Below are 15,718 nucleotides of genomic sequence, written 5' to 3' on the forward strand. Positions count from 1 at the left end.
AGCTCTTTGCCGACGCCAGCCATTAACTAGTTATTTATTGTTAACTAACTTTACTCCGTAGTTTAACATGTAAGAGCTTCTTCCGCTTCCGAGTGCCCGCCTCCCGCCCGCAGAGCCGTTACCACAGACGCCGTTATTCATCTGCTTCGCCGTGGAGGGGAAGGGATAATTAAAATCGTTTATCCAACGTGTAACCTCCAGAAGACAGATTACCCCGCGCGTTGTTATTATCTTTCGTTGTTGCCGCCCGCCGCTGCTGCTCACGCCGTGCTAGTTTGCTTCGGCTTTGCTCTCCGCGCCTTGGTTTGGCATATGTGCTCCATACCATCGGGTCTATGGCAAGCTGCGAATCTTGCTAGTTGTCCTCTAGATATACCGAAAATTCTCCCCGCGGGCCCCATAGTCCGCCGCTATTATCTCCTCCGTGTCCACCGTTTATGTTGATTCCAGAGCCGGGCTGGGGCTTGTTGCAAGAGAGAAAAAGAGAAAATATTCATCTCAACTTGACTTCTTACTCCTCTGCTGCTGTGTCACGTCCTTCCTGCTGCTAAACATATTGAGAAGGTAGAGAAGAGTAAGGAATAGTAAGAACTAATCGTGTTCAACTGCGTGGAGGGGCATTTACACACACAATGTCATTCTATCTGCGGGTTGCGCGGGGCTTCTCCAACCCCTCAAAGGTATTCCCAACCCCCAATATATACATCCCTTAGATACAGCACGGGGAATATTTAAGCTACAGCGCCCGACACCTCTTCCAATTTCATATGGGCTAACATTTGCCATCTTTCACCCTTTGCAGCACCAACAATTCCTCGCCCGTGCCTTCTCGAGCACCCTCCGCCGAAATGAAATCAATAAAGTCCTTCCCTCCGCTGCGGAGGCGATTAAGGACATGAAATCCAATTCCACACTCCTTGCCGGCGGGTTCGGCCTCTGTGGTGTACCGGATACTTTAATCGAAGCTGTACATGCCAACAAGTCCATCACCGGCTTAACCGCTGTCAGCAACAACGCCGGCGTCGACGGAGCCGGCCTGGGTTTGCTCCTAGGCAGCGGACAGATCAAGAAGATGGTCGCCAGCTACGTTGGAGAGAACAAGACCTTCGAACGCATGTATCTTGGCGGCCAGATTGAGCTCGAATTAACTCCCCAGGGAACCCTGGCGGAACGTTGCCGTGCCGGCGGTGCTGGGATCCCGGCCTTCTTTACCCCCGCCGCATTTGGAACCGTCGTCCAAACCGGCGACCTACCGCTAAAACACAACGCGGACGGCACCGTTGCCGCTTACGGTGCGCCCAGAGACGTCAAGGTCTTCGATGGCAAGAGCTATGTCATGGAAGAAGCCATCAAGGGAGACTATGCGTTCGTCAAGGCCTGGAAGGCCGATAAACTCGGCAACTGCCAGTTCCGCTTCGCCGCTGCAAACTTCAACGGTGCCATGGGCCGCAATGCGAAGATGACCATCGTTGAGGCTGAGAACATCGTCGAAGTCGGTGAGATCGACCCGGCCGCCGTGCACCTGCCGGGCATCTACGTTAAGCGTGTCATCAAGAGCACGGCGGAGAAGAAGATTGAGAAATTCACTTTCGCCAAGGAGGATGGCGAGGGCGCGGATTTGTCTGCGTTGGGTAAGGGGGACACTGCCAGTAAACGGGAGCGTATCGTCCGCCGCGCCGCCAAGGAGTTCAAGAATGGCATGTATGCGAACCTGGGCATTGGGATGCCCATGCTTGCTCCTAGCTTTGTGGACCCGTCTATTGAGGTGCAACTGCAATCTGAGAATGGCATTCTCGGGTTGGGCCCCTATCCGAAGAAGGGCATGGAGGACGCAGATTTGATCAACGCGGGCAAGGAGACGGTTACGCTCCTGCCTGGTGCGTCTTGCTTTGGTAGTGAGGAGTCGTTTGGCATGATCCGTTCTGGACGGATTAATCTGACGATCTTGGGTGCTATGCAAGTTAGTGCGAAGGGTGACTTGGCCAACTGTAAGTCCTTTTGCTCGTCGTTTTGTCTTTTCTTGATCTCTCTATACCCCAATATCCAACAGGGGCCCTTTTTCCCCTTCCCGGCCCCAGCATATCCATTATACATAACCTCATTTCCCACATCCATCTAACATATCAAACAGGGATGCTCCCTGGCAAAATCAAAGGCTTCGGCGGCGCCATGGACCTCGTCTCCAACCCTAGCGCCACCAAAGTCGTCGTCACCATGGAACACACCGATAAGAAGGGCAACCCTAAGATCCTCAAGCAGTGCGAGTTCCCGCTGACCGGCCGGGCGTGCGTGAGCCGCATCATCACCGAACTCTGCGTGTTTGATGTCGATTTCACAAACGGCCTGACGCTGATTGAGCTTGCGGATGGCGTGACGGTTGATGAGGTGCGTGCGAAGACGGAGGCCCCGTTTAAGGTTGCGGATGAGGTTAAGCCGATGCTGTGAGTTGGGAGGGAGGTAGGAGATGGAGATGGGAATGGGGGTTTTGAATGTTGAACGAGTGGGTTAACTATTTTGTTTTCGTTGGGTTTTATATATCCATTTACTGTTTGTCCTACTTTTTTTCTTTTGTTATTTATTTATTTATTTTTTTTAATTTTTATTTTTATTTTTTGGATGGGTTTGCTTCAACTACATCAGGATATATCCATAAAAGGCGGCGTGCATTTTCTTATTTTAGTGTGAGAATCGCATATTTTCATAACCCACTAGATAATGATTCAATATATCAATCCAATGTAGTTCTTTTTCTAGATATCCTCATATCTACCTCCTTCATCCCTCTAACATCAGCCCTATTGGCCACTTGATATATATATACATTTATTCACGCTAAAAAGAAGCCATCGCAGAGGTATCACAAATACAACAATACCCAACAACCACCCTGCCCAAAAGGAAACCAGCAGATGCAATCATCCATATAGTACAGAAACACAAAATATAAAAGACAAAAAAACCCTCTCATACATCCCCATACACAACTTCCCTCCCCTTCTACTACTGAAACCTCAAAACCCCCCTAAGCTTCTCCATCATCCTCTTCACCCAGCCCCTGCCCGGAGCCTCCCTAAACTCCCGCAGCACATCATCATAATGCGACGGTGCACTGCGCGGATGCCGCAAATTTTGCGGCAGCGGGTATTGTTTCTCGTACCGGTTTTCCAGCAGCGAGTAGAGCGCGTTTATGCTGGCGGTGGAGAGTTGTGATTGCTGTTGCTGTTGTTGCGCTTGCGCTTGCGCTTGCGCTTGCGCTTGTGATTGTGGTGCTGTCGCTGTTGCTGTTGGTGGTGAAGGAGAAGAAGAGGAAGATGTGGTGGGGGTGGGGGTGGTAGGAAGACGGGTTTTTAGATATGTTTGTACGGAGACGGCGGAGGGGCGGACGGGATCGCTGGGCCAGCGGGATATGAGGCGGTTTATGTGGGCGGAGAGGGTTTTGGGGGAGAGCTAGATTGGAGATTGGGTTAACTCTTTCATGTTTGTTATGTCAAGGTAGGTTTGGTTATTTATAGGGGGTAGGGTAGAGGGAGACGGACTTGTTTTGTCATGGCTGTGTAGTGATTTTATTTTATTTCTCTGGTTGCGGGCGGGTTGTTGGTGGTCGTAAAATATAGCTGGAAGGTTTTTTCCAAACAGTCCCGGTTGAAAATGGCGGAAACAAAGTACTCTCTCTCTCTATGTGTATATACACCCAGGAATGCGGTATTTCTCATTCAGCAACAATTGAAGCGGAACGTAGTTGATATCCGCCATACAAATGTTTTCTTGGCTGGGATGGAGATGTGCTTAGTCACCCGCGGCGTCATGTCTGTAGGATAGTTGAAGGTTGTATTGATAGATCTATCTACAGGAACATAATATAGTGGTGGGTCACGTGATCTAGTGGGATCGCTAACCGCAACGGCTGTAAGGGCCAACACCCCCCCTCGAGATAACAAGAATCACATACAAAAACACTCAAACCACCAAGATAGTCTGTCAAAACCAAATACAAATGTAAAATTAAACATTCCCAACTTTTATACCTGTAAGATCTAGCAAAACCATGAATTATGTAAATATTACATTGTTCAGAGATTTAGTGAGTTCATTCACTGTTATCTGAGTAATGAGAATGTATTCTAAATCAATGACTCTCTGATTCAACTGTCAATACAAAAAATGAAAATGTGTGTCAATGTGCTTGCTTCAGACTGTAATGACTGTCATCTTTGTGAGATCTATGATATTCTTATTATCAGTGAGAATCTGTATCAAAGATGTAGTAATGAAGTCAAGCTTAATCATGAGATTTCAGATTCATGTTGCCTTGCAGACTGTCTCACTGAGAGCCACATATTCAGCCTCATTGAAACTTAGAGATATACAAGATTGCTTCACTGAATGCCATGAAATCAGACTGTCTGTGAGCTTAAAAACATAGCTGAATATTGATTTTCTATCATTATTCAAGAGGCTGGCTCAATCAGAATCTGAGTAGCTGAAGAGTAGATAGAAATCATCAGGGAAATCAGAGATAATGAAAGGATTGATAGGAATAGAAAAATCAGTAGAAATGAAAGAAATAGAAGAAATGATAGAAACAGAAGAAACAGTAGAAACAGACTTCTTATATGAGCTGCATCTGTAGAAAATGCTCAGATTTATGATCTCTTTCAAATAATATATAACATGTAATAGAGCCTTTCAACATTGAGATGTTGAATTAATATTTCATTAAGTGAGTAGCAAGACAGTGTAAGTAATATCAGAACATGTTTTAACTGCAAGATATTGCAAGCAACTCACATCATGTTAATATCACTGAATTGTGAAATCAGTCTCTTTCTCAGATATAGAGAAATCATCAATACAGAATTCATTCTTCATTGATATTCTGATAATAGCTGTATTATCAAGATAGAAATCTTTAACAAGACATTTGATATATTGACAATGTATTAAATCAATTCTCTTATTCAAACAATTGATCTTCATACTCAAATACTTAGTTAACTAATATAGATTCTTGACTTTCAATTTCTCACTGAGTATACTTACTAGTCAATTAGCATTCTCAGAAGCTTTGAATATGATGTTGAGATTGTCAACATAGATTGTCATATAGAGATGATGTCTGAATGTATAATATCAGAGTACTGAATTATAAGTACTGACTGTAAATTCAAGATCACTTAACAGAGCTGTTAAGTAATTATATCAGATCTTCACTACAGAGTTCAGACTGTATAGACTATTCTCAATCATGCAGATAAGTGTTTTCAGTGAACCTGTCTCAAATTCAGTGAGTTGTCTTATATAGACCTTCTTGATAAGACACTTATAAAGATATATTATCACTATATTTATCTGACAGAGTGTTCAATCATGTAGTACTGCTATTATAAAAAGAATACAATTAACAGTATCAGTGATGACAGAAGTGTAGATCTCTTCTCTAAAACTCTTCTTAAGTTAGTTATTATAAATTATTCAATATGATTTTCTAAGAATATTATCAGAATCAGTATTCAGGTTTACAGGCCTATCTTTCTTAAGAAACACTTAATAATCTGAAGTAATCAGTTTATCTCTTAGAATATCAGATCTAGAGATCAGACTTCATGTATTGCATCTCTTCAGATTAATAATCTTGCATTGTATGAACTTCTTTTAATAATTTTCTATCTTCTCTGGCTAAGATGTGACATTCTTGTAGAACTTCAGAAGGTTGTCTGTAATAAGACTTGAAGTATAAGTAGTCAGCAATTTCATGAGCTGCAATTATGTAGAATTCAGATCATCAATGTCAGAAGCATCTTCATTATCAATTAAATAAATATCAGATTCTAGTTTAACAATATAATTAATAAGTTTCACAGATATAATAACTGGTTTTTTAGTGATTAAAAACCTCACATCACTACTGATAATAATCTTATCAGATTCAGAATGTTATAGGTGATATATCAATACATCACTGAATTCAATGATATGATAGAAATCAGTATGTGAAGAGAGCTTATTCACAAGCCTCTGAGATTCATGTAAGTGAATAAAAACCTCTGTACTTAATCAGTGAAAATGCCTCACATTCAGCAAGATATTCATAAGTGCATATTAAGAAATCTTATATGAACTTGAAATCACAGAAGTCTCTATAGTAGAGAATTAAAATCTCAAGTTGTAAAGAACTGTAGATGTAAGAGTATTATTAGTTATTATAATCACTGTCTCTAGAACATCTGTTCAGAACTTCTTAGAGAGATTATCTTTCAAAAGAGCAGCTCTAACTCATTTCATAATAGTACAGATCTCATGTTCAGAAACATTATTCTAATATAATAAATGTAATGCTGTTGATTCTCATTTGATATCATATGAATTTATAACTGTGTGTATATATATGAATTAGAAAACATCATTAATATTAGTTTATAGAAAAGCAGAAACTGTATATCTGAGATTATTCATAAATCTGAGTTATAACTCAAAGTATTGAACAGCCTCATTCTTGAACTTTAAAAAATACACTTAATAATAGTGAGTCACATTGCAGATAATAAGCATTCAGTATTTAATTCTCTGACAGAACTCTAAGAAGTAGTCAGAGAGATCTTTCAATGTATATTTATCATCTACAAGATTAATATAAATCTTTTTAATGAGTTGAATAGATCTAGATATCAGTGTTTTCAAATAATCTCACATCATATCAGTCTTGACACATTTCTCATAAAAGAACTTAGTCTTAGAATCTTTAATTATAACTTCAGTATGAAAATTCTTAATTATAGCAATTATAGCATCAGTGTGAATGTGACTGAGATTACAGTGTCAGTTCAAAAGAGTCTTTGATATTCTTGTATTCTTGAGATCTGTATTTGAAACTATAGAATCAATGTTATCAACAGTAGTAATAGTAGTCACAGAAAGATTAACTTTTCAGTTAAAATTATACTTATATAGCATTGCAATATACTTGACTATCTTATTCAGATAATTGAAATTCTCATTGAACTTCTGTTTATCAATCTTATATATATTGTTCTGAGCAGTCTGAACTGTATGAAAAATAATACTGTTCAGAGCTCTGCAAATGAAAAATGAGAGAATAGTAGAAGATAATATAAATCAGAATCTCTGATCTTCAAGCTTTATAAATAAGAGCAGATTAACTGTAATATTAAAGATATAGTAAACATTCTGTAAGTTAATATTATTACTCTCAATCTTCAAGATGACAGTCTCAATCTTCTTGACAAACTCAGTTCTCTCAGTCACAGAATTGATAGAGATATTATCATTAAAAGATCTGATATTTGAAAAGAAATAAAGCTCATCTGTCATATTCAGACTTACACATGTATTCAAATATCAAGATTTAGAGAATGATTTTCTGATAACTGTGAAAGAGAAGTAGAACTCAATCTTTATAATTACTGTATTCACTGCTGATTGAGAACTTATTAAGTCATTCTTCTTCTCTTTCTTCTTGTTATTCTTCTTATCATTCTTCTTTTTCTTTTTATCAGAGTGTAAGATGAAATATCTGTTAATAGTATATTTATATCTTCTACAGTGAGTGCACTTTTATACAGATGTGCTTTTATTCTCATCTTTATTCTTATCTTTATTCTTTTTCATAGTTATAGAATCAGTCTGAGACTGTTTCTTTTACTTGATAATAATCTTCTTAAATGTACAATTGATCAGTTGCTTCATCAAATTATTAATATTAATATTAACAATGAGTTTCTGATCAGTGAAGAAAAACTCATTTAAATATATCTTAATAAACAGTCTTTGATAATCTTGTAGATTATTGAGAAAAAGATTATAATATATATTCTCAGTGCTCTGACAGAGCTCTTTGTAATAAGTAATAAAATAGTGAAAATATCTCTGAAAAGTAAAATAATCATTCTTCTTAACTTATAATTTTATCAATTTCTTGAAGATATTAACTTGTTCTTCTATCAGTGATATTATATATTTAATATTAATCTTATCTCACAGAGCTGTAGTATTATCAGCTTTCAAGATTTTAATAGTAATTTAAATGTTTTTAATAAGACTTAATAGTATATATCTATATAGAGACTTAAAACAGATTCTTCACTTCTTAGAGTTAATATAATATATAAAAGAAGATTCTTGTTAAGTTCTTAATAGAATGTTAGTTTCATTAATAACTTCTGTATTAGTTAATATATCAACATATCAGACTTTATAATTAAAGTTATTAAATATAATCACTGATTTGATATTTAATACATATTTAACTTTCTTCTAGTATTTTCATAACTCATTTCTTGTAGTATCTCTTTATACAGAGACAGATATAGTGAGATATTAAGTAATTTCAGCTGTAGTTATTTAATTCTATAATATTATCTATATAAGATTTATAAGATTGCCTGCAGTGTAATAGATAGATTGATTTAAATCATTATTAAAAGTCAGTATTCTGAGAATGAGAGATAGTGAAGAATTTAATAAGTTGAAATGAATAGATTCTGTAGATAAATATTAACTCTGCTTTTCTTTATTCTGAAGTTTCTCTGTTATCTCATCATTATTAAATTTCATACTCTGATGAAAACTGATCTCAGTCTCATCTTGCAAGTTAGAAGCTTTCTCATAATAAGTGATTATTCTATCAATGAGTTGTCTAGTGAAGTGTGTAATTCTGAGTCTTGAGCTAAACTCTGAAGTAATAGATGTATCACTTATATCAAGATGACTCTGCTTCTTCTAGATGTGTAAAAAAAAAAAAAGATAAAAAGTGATATTCTTCACAATGAAGAACATACTTTCTTAAAAAAAATAAAGTATATAAATCTGCTGATCAGCAGATTCAGAGAAAATGAAATATCTCTAATAAAGAGTGAGAGTCTTTTCAAAAAAGGTGAACTATCTGTGTTAAAAATGTTGGTGCAATGTTCTAAAAAGAAAAATGTGCCATCCGGGCTATAACCTGTAGGATAGTTGAAGATTGTATTGATAGATCTATCTACAGGAACATAATATAGTGGTGGGTCACGTGATCTAGTGGGATCGCTAACCGCAACGGCCGTAAGGGCCAACAATGTCATATGATTTGCTGACTTGCTCTGGTCAAACTCCTCCCGCTCTGAACCTCCGCTTTCGTGTCTCAATCGTTGGAGCAGCAGCGCCTAATTATCCCATCTCGCAGCCATCTTTCACGCCGTCTCCTATATATTTTCCCCCCTTTGTTACTTGTATAACCCCACTGCTACGTTCTTTGCTCTCGTTTCCTGTTCTGTATTGCATTTGACGTTCTTCACTGTGGCTCAGTCATGAGCGCACATCGATATCAGCGGGTATGGCAATCTCTCCTATCTATCTCTTTTCCAACCAACGGTGGCCCTACTTCGCCGTGATAATCAGATCGAGGTCTTGCGACTTTGTAAAAATTTTCTAGTGCTAACCACACGTATGTATACCTTCAGGTTGATGGACACGATGTAGACGATGATGATGAACAAATATTACACCCTGTCCCATCTGGACACATACCCACGTCTCCTCCGCCTTCGTTCCACTCCAGATCGCCCTCCCCTCCCTCGCGCCGTCTCTTATCCCATGACCCTTTACACTCAGAAGCGGATCAAACCCTCGTGGATACGTTTGGCGATGATGACGAAGACTCAGATGCTGAAGATGGGACCGATGACAGACAAAGGCTGATGAGGGGCAGTACCAGCCCCCCGGGTGATAACGGTTCAACGCACTTTGGCCGCGGAGGAAATGGAGGGCAGTCTCAGGGCGTGTCGACAACTGGGAATATGGCGCAGGCAGCATTCAATCCACCGGTGTCCACCTCGTCTAGAACGATACACGGGGCTGGGACTACGAACGATGGGGTTTTTGCAAATTTGGCTGCGAAGCCAGAGCGCGGAGAAAAAACAGAGGATCTACCACCGGTATGTAATTCTACAGCGGCTTCAAACGTGTTATGGACTTGTTGTATTCAGTAGCAGGAGAAGGATGTATTTGCTGACATGGTTGCAGACCTACGAACAAGCAGCGGCTGACGCCACCCCCCCTTACTGGGAGACGACCATTGTTGCCCCCGGCATGTCTTCCGACGAAGTCTATGTTGACGGCCTCCCTGTCGGCTCCATATTCTCCTTTATCTGGAACGGCATGATCTCCACGTCTTTCCAACTTGTCGGATTCCTCCTTACCTACCTCCTCCACACAACCCACGCGGCCAAGAACGGCAGCAGGGCCGGTCTGGGCCTCACCCTCGTGCAATACGGCTTCTACATGAAAGGCAGCAGCGAAATAAATAGGCCATCGGAACCTGACGGCGGCTACGCCACCCCACCGGACCCCAATAGCCATAATTTCGATCCGAACAAAGTGGGCGAACCCGGGTATGATTCAGGTGCCGACTCGGGAAGCTCAAAGCCGCTCGCGGGTATCACGACAAGCGAATGGGTCTCGTATGTACTTATGATTGTTGGTTGGTTTATATTGATCCGGGCCGTCAGCGATTTCCTCCGGGCACGACGACATGAACAGCTGGTTCTGCAAAGCCCTGACCGTGGCCTCGGCGTTCCTGTAGTCGCTGAAGGCGAACGGGCCGAGACGGTCGTCTGAAACCGGGGTTCGTTTCCTTTTTTTTTGTACATGTTCAATGGGACCAGATCTTTTTTTTTTTCTTCCTCTTTTGTCCTGGATGATGGATTTCTTGGGCTTTTCGGGGATTGGGACAATTCTGAAACTATTACGTTTTTTCCCCCTCTTATTTCCACAATTGTAATTACTTATAATTACTACCCAGGGAGCTCAGGCGTTCTGCTCTTTTTTTGTCCGGCCTTGTTTGTCTTTGTCATTTCCTTCCTCCCTTTTCCAAACTCTATATCCTCTCTCCTATATCGTCGATCCACCGCCTTAAAACAAACTTCTTGAAGTTTGGAAGATACCTTCGTACCTAGATATACGTTACAAACAAATCCCTTTCCCTTCCCTCCTCTCTGTCTTTCTCTCTCTTATTGGTGGCGGAAACTCGTGCACATAAATACATACATCCATACATACACACACACACACACACACATGCACCGGCCTGTTATTCCCTTTGTCTCATTTTTCTTTTTCGTTTCTTTTCTTTTCTTTTTCCAGTCATCCTCCCACCGGGAACACCACCCTACATCCGTATAGGCACTTACATACACATACATAACCTTTATATCTCTGATGCACACATGATCTTCTCGGCCTTCTTTACCTCCTTATCTCGAATTTTTTTTACATATTCGTCCCTTGTACAGGTTTCTCCGTACTGCCGCATGGATTAATTAGGGTGCCTACACAACCGTGGCTGTGTTGTGTTGTGTACCTTTTCCACGCATTTTGTGTGACTTTGGCGCGATCCGGGAAGACTCCTGGTCCGTCCCCGATGATAGATCGTAGCCCTCTCCCTCCACTCGGCACTCTTTCACATTTGGGGAAAACCAGTTGTAAAAGCGGAAGTTGTAGAAGTATTTTTCTATTAAAAAAAAAAAAATTTGCTGAGCAGTTCAATCAAAAGTGATAGACAAACATCTCTCAACCCGCGGGAATGTTCACCATTACCCTTCACCTATACTCCGTAGTTAGTTACTACTTCTTTGCCAAAAAAAAAAAAAAAAAAAAAAGGAGGGATGATGGGCTTACGTCTTCTTGTCTCCAACATGGTTGCAAAGAATCCATCCAACACAGCAACGCGCGGCGGGTTCTTTGATTCTTTGACTCTTCAGAGGGAACGTTGACAGCCCAATCACCAACTCGGTCTAATAAAGCATGTATGTATGTATGTGTACTTGTACCTAGGGAGACATAGTTTATATTGGTCTTCGGATCGATCAAGGAGCAAAAAACAAAGTATCAATGATGTCAATAGTTAGTGTTAGTCCGTTACACCGTGGCCGGGCTGGGCGGGGGCGGTGGCTGGTTTTGAGGGAACACGCCGGCGGGTTACTCGAGTGGCGGTGCGGCCACAGGACGGGAATGGAGGGGGAGGGCTTAGATCGGGGGATTCTGTTGTATTTTTTTTTTTTTTTTATTATATATTTATATTTATTATTTTACTTTTTATACAGGATGCAAAACGAGTGTGCCCTGAGAAAAGATGTGTTGTACCTGACTTGACTGAATTAAAGTTGGAATCTTCATTGCGATAAAGTTGTTAACAAGTTTACGGATCTGTAAGTTAACTAGAACAAAAAGCACAGGGAAATACGAGGTTGGAACATTTAAAACTGGTTGGCTAATAACTTATCTATGATTTATATTTATCTTTTCTTATTTGCTTTTTATTTGCTCGTCTGCATCCCTGAACTTCTTCTCAATTCCTCAATATAAAACTGCTTGACCCGTGCATAGTATGAAGCTCTTGTTTTCTCTCTTCTTTCGCTTCCTCCCCTTCCTTTGATGGTTCACGAGATGCAACTCGTTTTTGTCTAACATCAGATCAGTTTCACAAGTGTTTCAATTATGACTCTATAGCTCTCGCTCGGGTGTCTGGGTTGTTGTTGGCTCATAGAGGTCTATCCGGGGTAAGTTCCTCCTATACATAACCTACATACACATCACCACCACCGGGTCTTTTCTTTCTTTTTTTCTTTCTTTTTTTTTCCTTTTCCCTTCTCATATAAGACCATTATTCTTGTTTAATTTCCTTTATATTTTGCCTTTTGTTTTAAAACAAAAGAATTTCTTTCCGCTGACCTCTCTCTCTCTACGGGATCGAAGCACACGTCCAACCCCACCACAGACTTACTACTAGATGTTGATACACCAATACCAGCCCGAGATTCTCTCTTCTAAACTTCAAAAAGAAGCTATTTGCCCTTTTGTGATGCCTATCCATTGAATAGCAGTGAAAAAAGTGAAAATCAATCACACATCGAAAGATTAAGGAGGTCGCCGGCCGACACCCCGCCATACTATACTATACTATACTCAGATCCAACATCAGCATGAATGCCCCTCCCCGCCACGTTGTGGAAGCACAGTCGTATGCTCCTCTTATTAATTTGGCTTCCAATCCGCCTCGCTATCCGAGGAATCCATCCAAGGCTCCCCTGAAACCCCTGGTGCTGTATATCGTGCGTGTGCCGGGTAAAAGAGGTATGTTCCTCCTCCTCCTCCTCCTCCTCCTCCTCCAACTTGCTCCATATTGGAAACCACCAGGGCAAAATGTCCGATTTCGCAAAGACAATAAAAGCTCATATAAGAGTTGTCTTTTTTTTTATCCTATACCAATTTGCAAAAGAATAAGAATATCAATTTATCTTAACATTTATATATTTTATTCAATTTTCCACCTAGACGTGTTCCTTTCCCCGCTCAAGCCTCCGACAGAATCCAGCATTTCTCCAGCTCTCATCGAAGCTGCTCTCTATTACATCCATGTCTCAACCCCGGACGATAAGGCCGTCCTGCGTGCCATTGAAGAGGAAAAGCGCCTCAACAAACCACTCCCACGCGTGAACCGAAATCCTCCTCCCTTTGGTCTATCGGCTCCCATCCAAAGAAAACCTGTGCCGGGCACAGAGCTAAAACCGCCCTCCATTCCCAGGCGACCAGTGTCACCGGATACAAATATTCCTTTTCAAACCGGGGCTGATAATGAGGGTCATCATCAACCACGAACACGAACACGAAGCCCTCAGGCACCTGGATTAGCGCCAGGTGGATCGCCAGAGTCACAGAGGAATCCCATCTTGGCCCAACGACCTTTACCCCCTATTCCTTCAGATCCTAGCAAACACCTGGACCCCGAGGCAGCCCCGAATTATACCGACAACAAGGCGGGAAGTGGTCGATCGAGACGTGACACACAGCCCGGGAATCCATATGGGGGAAGTGAATATTTAACTCCACCGACCGCTCCGCAGTGGCGAGCTAGCTGGGATGGCGGACAATCGTCCATCTTGCTCGGACAAAACCCATCATACAATGTTGGATACTCACGTCTTTCTCCCGAACGTACCTCCAAGGATCACCAACGTACGGCCCCCAGTTTCTTCCAACAGGGAGGACGACGGAGCGGTGATAAAACTAAAGAACCCCCTCCCCCTTTCCACCTGACTCTTATACGTCGGGACACGACCAACAACGTCCAGTGGAACGTCGGGAACATCACAAATTGCATCTCCCAATCATCCCCCGAAGTAGCATTGGACGGCACGATAACCATCGAAATCCTCACGCTTGGCTATAAGAAACTAGGTGCTGAGAGCATCTCTTTCGGCGTAAAAGAGCGCCCATCCTATCCCGACCCCACCGCTAATGACACCACGGACGATCCGCGAAGATTCATCCGCCACCTCACCCTCACCAACCGGCAGAGCCATCGCGGCCACGGGAGTCATCACAGCAATGCATCAATCAACAGCCTCCCGCCGCTGAACCAGACTACAGCCACCACCAAAGACCCCCCCTCAAAACCACAGCGAGGCAAATACTATACCTTCAAATCACCCTGGGACGGCACTTGCACCTTCGTCACGGGCCTCAACGGCCGAAGCCTAAAATGCAAACACACAATCCCCTTCACACACCCCGCGCTCGCCGGCCTAAATCTCCAAAATCTCACCAGCAGCGACGATGCCAACTACGACCCCAACACCCCGCCCAATCCGCATCTGAACCTTCAAAAGCTCCAATCAGCCCTCGAAGCCTCCGCTGCCGCCGCCGCCGCCGCCGCCGCAGCAGCAGCACAATCATCCCCCTCCTCATCGCCAGAATCAGTACTGGGCTCCACAGCAACAGCCGCAGAACTCCGGTTCAATCTACCCATATTCTCCACGCCGCATAAGAACAATAATCACCACCAGCAGCACCAGCACCACCAGCAACAGCAGCACCAGCATCAATATACCCAGCACGAAAAAACCCACCACAGCAACACGCATTACACGCGCAGCAGCAGTACCCACACGCCCGCGACGCGCGCCATCAGACTGCGCAGCCAAGTCGAGGAGTTCGCCGGCCGGCTGGATCTGAGTCTGGGCCGCGAGCGGGCGGGCGGCGGCGTGTTTGGCAAGAGCGCGAAGTTGGGTAAGTTGATTGTGGAGGATGAGGGGTTGAAGATGCTGGATTTGGTTGTGGCGGCGTGCATGGGGGTGTGGTGGGGGGTTTATGATAATTTGTCTCGGGGGAAAGGGGAATGAACTGAGGGGAGGAGGAGGAGGAAAAGGAGGGGGGGTAAGAGGGGAAGGTGGTGTTTTTTTGAGATGGAGTTTGTTTATGGCATTAGTCTATTGATGTAAGGAGATCTGGATCTATTTTCGGGTGGCGGTGGGTAGGGTTTTTAGAATTTTTCGGGAGGGTTTTGGGGGTGTTATGACATGGTATTATATGTATGGGCTAGATAGGGTACAAGATCAAGATATGGTTTGACAGGTGATATGAGATGAGATGTTAAGATGATATGTTTGTGTATGTGTTCTCCCTTTCTTCTCAATTCCAGAGGATAGTGAACAGATAGGATAGTTATATCTGCAGATATATAGATATAAAAAACCAGTCTCCTCAAGTCAAGAATTCCACCAAAGCACACCAGACACATTGTCGCTCCCTTCTCCTTTCCTTTCCTTTCCTTTCCTTTGCTACCCTATCCCACTATCCCATCCGCCCAGTTCAGCCCAGACTACAGACTAGAATGGGGAGCATTGTATATGTATGTGTATGTATGGAAACATATGCACAAAACAAC

At 42.3% G+C, this 15,718-nt stretch overlaps 4 protein-coding genes across 4 annotated transcripts; 3 read left to right on the forward strand and 1 right to left on the reverse strand.

Annotated features, from left to right (window-relative positions):
- The first annotated feature begins 1 nt into the window (after nucleotide 1).
- On the forward strand, nucleotides 2-2,765 carry BDBG_00381 (succinyl-CoA:3-ketoacid-coenzyme A transferase (ScoT)). The gene is made up of 3 exons (XM_002629089.2): nucleotides 2-680; nucleotides 803-1,988; nucleotides 2,132-2,765. The coding sequence occupies exons 1-3, from the start codon at nucleotides 633-635 to the stop codon at nucleotides 2,443-2,445; spliced, it is 1,548 nt and encodes a 515-aa protein (XP_002629135.1). The 5' UTR covers nucleotides 2-632; the 3' UTR covers nucleotides 2,446-2,765.
- On the reverse strand, nucleotides 2,550-3,749 carry BDBG_00382 (uncharacterized protein). The gene is made up of 2 exons (XM_002629090.2): nucleotides 3,537-3,749; nucleotides 2,550-3,447 (listed from the first exon to the last, which is right to left on the reverse strand). Exons 1-2 carry the CDS (start codon nucleotides 3,546-3,548, stop codon nucleotides 3,001-3,003), a joined length of 459 nt encoding a protein of 152 aa, XP_002629136.1. The 5' UTR covers nucleotides 3,549-3,749; the 3' UTR covers nucleotides 2,550-3,000.
- A 5,366-nt stretch (nucleotides 3,750-9,115) lies between these two features.
- Nucleotides 9,116-11,665, forward strand: BDBG_00383 (metal homeostatis protein bsd2). Its single transcript, XM_002629091.2, has 3 exons — nucleotides 9,116-9,326; nucleotides 9,456-9,929; nucleotides 10,018-11,665. Exons 1-3 carry the CDS (start codon nucleotides 9,303-9,305, stop codon nucleotides 10,609-10,611), a joined length of 1,092 nt encoding a protein of 363 aa, XP_002629137.1. The 5' UTR covers nucleotides 9,116-9,302; the 3' UTR covers nucleotides 10,612-11,665.
- A 1,309-nt stretch (nucleotides 11,666-12,974) lies between these two features.
- BDBG_00385 (uncharacterized protein) lies at nucleotides 12,975-15,173 on the forward strand (the record flags this gene model as incomplete). Its single annotated transcript, XM_002629093.1, has 2 exons — nucleotides 12,975-13,125; nucleotides 13,327-15,173. 2 exons carry the CDS (start codon nucleotides 12,975-12,977, stop codon nucleotides 15,171-15,173), a joined length of 1,998 nt encoding a protein of 665 aa, XP_002629139.1.
- Between the last annotated feature and the right edge of the window lie 545 nt (nucleotides 15,174-15,718).

Source organism: Blastomyces gilchristii (assembly GCF_000003855.2).
Source record: "Blastomyces gilchristii SLH14081 genomic scaffold supercont1.1, whole genome shotgun sequence".
Lineage (NCBI taxonomy): Eukaryota > Fungi > Ascomycota > Eurotiomycetes > Onygenales > Ajellomycetaceae > Blastomyces > Blastomyces gilchristii.